The sequence below is a fragment of the Carya illinoinensis genome, chromosome 1, assembly GCF_018687715.1.
Source record: "Carya illinoinensis cultivar Pawnee chromosome 1, C.illinoinensisPawnee_v1, whole genome shotgun sequence".
Classification (NCBI taxonomy): domain Eukaryota; kingdom Viridiplantae; phylum Streptophyta; class Magnoliopsida; order Fagales; family Juglandaceae; genus Carya; species Carya illinoinensis.
Window position 1 is genome coordinate 48,515,027 of NC_056752.1, and position 5,457 is coordinate 48,520,483.

Here is a 5,457-nt window from a genome sequence, read left to right on the forward strand (position 1 = left end):
TGGATTACAATTAACTATAGTTCATTGGTAATTAGAATACTGCCAAACCTGCTTGTGGCAATTCAACTCCTGATCTGGAGATAGAAGAAAGCATAGCAATTATCCACTCTGTGGGTACATGGCATGAGAAACATGTATACGTACAGGCAATTTTGCAAAGTACAAAAGGATATTATATATTAGACGCCAATTAATTCAAGTTGAATTTAATAGGGTCTGAAGTAAAGCGTCGAAAGGATCCACTTTTTGGAAAAACTACTTCAGGGTTTCTTCTTTTGGCCTGGGAAGAAGCCTTTCCCTCAGCTCCGCAACATCAATATCGTCAAAGTGACTTTCTGGAATCCAATTGCCACTTTTTGGATCTCTCATCCAAGAGATCTCCTTCGTCTGCTCCGCGGCCACCGCAGTACTTCCAGACTCGGCTGCCTTCCTCATCGCCGTCACTACTGGCTGGTGTACCTTTGCATTCACCACTGCCACTGAATATGATCTCCGACTGTAACACAAAATGAAGCAAAAACACATCATAAATAAATAAATAAAGGTTCTAGACTGCGACCAGTGCTGTGTAAAAAAGAAGACGACGATGATAGAAGATTATAAGGGAAAAACAAGCTGCATGCACTAACCTCATAAGGAGAAGGGTACCCTTGATGGGAACCTTAGCCATGATCAAAAGAAAAACAAATGGAGACGCACGCAGATAAAAGAGGTGGAAGGAATTAATTGAAAAGATAAAAGAATGCTAGAAGATATATAATGGTGTTGTACGCGAAGAGATTCGGAAGAAGAAGGGACTCTTATATAGGCAGAGAGAATGCTAGAAGCCGGGCGGGTCTTAGTTGTAAGTTGAAAGTGGGAGAATCTTTGTGGTTTCGGTTTTTATTGTAGTGGTACTCGAATCTGAGATACGAGGCTATTATTGATAATTAGAAAATATATTTGAATTAATGAATAAAAAATATTAAAAAATATAATATTTAAATGATATAGAGAAAAAATAAATAAGTTGATTTATACATTACTTATTATAAAAGTTAATATATAAAATAAAAAGATAGATTTTAGTGATATATTTTAAAAGATAGGACTATAGAATATGAAAAATGATATAGTTACTACTCCACTAGAACTTATTTACTGCTCTTTTTATATTTGATTTTTTTTTAATTTTTTATTTTACTTAATAATTAAGAAAGTGAATATTAGTAAAGTTATATATTTTTAAATTTTTTTTTTAGTGATTAAGAATGTTAAAAAAAATACTTAAAAGAAAATGAAAAAAAAAACTTGTAATATACTTAAGTAATGAATAAATAATAATAAAGTAGTAAGTCTATCACTATCATATACTATTGGAAGTGATATATATAAGAATTAGGGAAACTTCATTAATGGCAGTAGTAGTGACAAGTTTAAAAGGATTTATTCCTTTTGACACTCTCTCTTTACTTTTGGCTCTATTCTTGCATGGTATCTCTCTCTCTCGCTTTTCCCGAGCTTTTTCACTTGATACATCAGTGATCAGGGTCATTAGATCAGCAAGCTTACGGCTTATGTTTGTCTGGTATATATGATAGATGGCCGCAAACTTACCTCAAAATTATATCGATGAAATTAGGATTCTCTATAATTTCTAATATAATAATTTTGCCGGTGGAAGTCCTCTAAGGCCTCGTTCATTTTTATAAAATTTTTTATTTTATATTAGCTAATTATTATAATTTTATCAATTTTTTTATAAAATAAATAATTTTTTTTAATCTTAATATTAAAATAATATATTTTAATAATATTTTATTTAATTTTTACCTTTAATCTCAATTCATTTGATCTTATATCTGAAAATAAACAAGGGGTCGCCAATCATTATATCTAAGTAAATGTTTGGAATTCAGTACCATTTCACTGTACAAGTACTTAGTTAATAATTATAGTAATTTTTTGGGGGTTAAATTGCAACGAAATTATTAATAAAGCATTAATGATACTCTAAATATACATGATTATAACTATTAAGACGTACGGCGAGATCTGAATTAGGATTATATGGCATATATACCCTCTCTTTATATATATCTTCTTGAATTCTTTATATTTGGGATATATATATCTTCTATATATAAAAAGTGTGTATGAAACGGAAAATCTTGTTTTAACGGTTTTTCTTGTTTTCTCGTTAAAGTTAACACCGTTTGTTTCAACGGTTTGACATATAAAATGAAGACATAAATATTGAGAGAGATAGCATTCAATGTTGTTATATGATTTATTAATCACAATAATAATAATACTTAATAGTTTATATAATAATAAGTAATTAAAGATTAGTTATTATATTTTTCTCATTTTCCTTAACATATACACGTGCATTAGGTGCATAAGACGTAAATCGCTAAGTATAATATACATGTATTATACGTTTCATTAACTCAGATTATTGAATATTTCAAATTTAAAAATCTCATATAATATATAATACAAGTATGTTTAATCAAAGTGTTTTTTCTTTTCCCATGGTAGTAGGACGTAACTTCCGCTAAGTCATATTCCACACGTAGGCTTGCTATGATGGGTACGTGACAAAGGCCATGATCTTTGAGCTAATTAAGAAAGAGTAAATTCGGCCAACAACTTCAAAATATATTTTAGGATTTATATATATGCTATATATAGAAAATATTATACCACAAATTTTATAAAAAGAATATGTTTTAACTTTATGTTGTCCCTGATCGACTCAATCAACAGCAAAATAAGAATTTCAATGTTGTCTCTATTGATCGTCTACAGGATGACTTAAATTGATGAATAATAATACAAACATCAAACGACACATATTTTGAACTACCGTTTATGTTAGACTTTTATTAAATTTTTCGTATAAATCTTTGCTAAAATTATAGATGTTATAAACATGTATTGGATTATATGATATTTTGAACTAATTTTTTTATTTTCTCTAATATGCCTTAAATTATTAAGTGACATCAATAATTTTTATAAAATACATATTATTTTTTACAAATAATCATTTCATAAAATTAGACAAACGTGCTTTGCACGTTGCTCTCACCTAGTATATATATATATGTTCACACCAGCTTTAAATTTACCCAATTCCAAATCTTTCAATACTTCCTTTAATTTAGACATTACGAGTGGAATTTTGTGCCTTTGGTCTTAAGATTAATTCGTCTAATGAATTTCAAAATATTATGAATGATATTTTCAATTCATCTAGTCATTTTATCATTATTTATATTGATGATGTCCTTATCTATTAATAAATAGTATCGGAATTTCTTTTTTGTTAAAAAAATATTATATTAATTGTTCTCTATTAAGAAAATTAAATTATTCCAAATCAAGATTCTTTTCCTTGGTTATGATATTTCTAAAGGACAAATTCGTCCTATAAATATGGTCTATTGTTGAGCAATAATATGCAAAGATCGAGTTATTGATAAAGAAGGTTATTTAAAATAACCTTCCTTATTTAGAACTAGGAATATACTGGATATCATGTGTGATGCTCTTCTTTTTCAAGATTGTGTTGAGAGATGATCTATAAAATAGAAACTTTTAATTGTAAACAATGATTTCAATATATTTTTATCTTCCTAAACAAAAACTAATAATAAAAAAATAACTTTAAGAAGCGTTATTTGTTTTCATAAAGATCAGGATTCAAAGCAAACACTAGCCAAAAAATTCTTGAAGTTGTCGAGAATATGTGACCAACTTGGTCGCCAAGAATATGGAAAAGGATAATTAATTAAAAGGAGAAAATGTATGACAAATGTGTCATGACGCATGAATTCAATACAAAGACGATATGAAATGAATCGTGTTGTATTGATAAATTTTTAATTAATTATTAAATAAATTAAAATAAATGACATGACCACATTTAAATGGGCCGTGTTAAGATTTGACCCATATAATCAAATGCAACACTTGCAAAAACAAATTGATGCCCCTAAGAAAATAATGATTATCTATGATCTCTTGCTCTATTATTAAAAAATATGACATAGTTTAATTTTTGGTTTTTAAATTTGATTTTCCTCCACACTAAAGCTTAGTTTGTTTTACAAACATTTCATCTCATCTCATCTTAACATCTAAAAATTATTCAAAGACAAACATTTTTCAATTTTTAACTTTTTCATATAATTATTACAATTTTTTCAAACTTCTAAACAAAACATAAAAAATAATTCGATTTTTTCAAATCTCAAAACAAAAATTATATTAAAAAATTATCTTTTAACTTTATAATTTTTTTACTCAACTTTTTCTCTCTTATTTTTCAAAATTTTATAAAAATCTTAATTCAAATCATTTCACTATTATATACAGATTATTGAACTACTATTTATAAATTTTTATCTATTTTTTGCAAATAAACTAGGCCTAAAAAAAGAAGAGTAATGATCCATTTATTGAAGTTGAAGGAAAGCATTTCTATATAATGAGTTTTGCTATATACAAACACAGTCGCGTACTAATCTGTGTACTAATACTGATTTATTCATACTTAAAATTTAAATTAACACTATTTTCAATAAAATTTACTTTTTGACCAATCACATCATTTTGATGCATAGATTAAAACATAATTGTGCTTGTAACTATATTTTTCTATATATAATATATATGCAGTCTAGCTAGTCGATTGGTTCATGTATGTCCATTATAGATATAGAGCCGGATGCATTCAGCACGCACAAGAGTACGTACGTACGTACCAATATCGACTCACGTACGTACGTACACCCAATAATTAATAAATTAAGCTGTATTCTTTTTCTATATATTCGACGTTCATGAATGAACATAGGGTACACTGTACAGCCCGCGGTTTTGCTTATCTTGTCCTCTGGTCTTAACGGAAAGGCAAGGCAAGGCAACAGAGTAAAGTACTGGGATATAATAATTGATGCGGCAGTACTAGGGATGCGTGCCTAGCTCGGGAGCAAAGTGAATTTTCTGTAATTAATGTTTGCATGCATCTCTAATTGCATGCTTAACTTTATGGGATACGTACGCCACAAATATGATCAAGAGGCCGGCCAAGAAGGAGAAGGCAATACCCACATTAATATTGCTTAATTAATTTTGGAAGAACTTTAATGGGAAAAGGCTACTTTAAAGAACAATGGTGAACTATTAATACTAGAAATTATATATATATATATGTACTTTTTCTGTCACATGAGCCGTATATATAATACTATTGGTATGACATACGATATGTGGAATTGGCAGTGCACCACTCGTACATCTCCAAATTAATACGTTTTAATCCTGCATGTGCTTCTAGCTAGTCAATGTAATGGGATGCAACCTCCATCGCCTTGACCGCGGGCTGTACGTGATCTGTTCATGCATGCTTTGTGACTAGCTAGAGCTTCATCAATAGAATATGATCCGGAATACTACTTCAATTCA

At 28.8% G+C, this 5,457-nt stretch overlaps 1 protein-coding gene across 1 annotated transcript; it reads right to left on the bottom strand.

The window, feature by feature from the left end:
- LOC122303207 (protein SENESCENCE-ASSOCIATED GENE 21, mitochondrial-like) lies at nt 1-790 on the bottom strand. The gene is made up of 2 exons (XM_043114855.1): nt 630-790; nt 1-496 (listed from the first exon to the last, which is right to left on the bottom strand). The coding sequence occupies exons 1-2, from the start codon at nt 668-670 to the stop codon at nt 256-258; spliced, it is 282 nt and encodes a 93-aa protein (XP_042970789.1). The 5' UTR covers nt 671-790; the 3' UTR covers nt 1-255.
- Between the last annotated feature and the right edge of the window lie 4,667 nt (nt 791-5,457).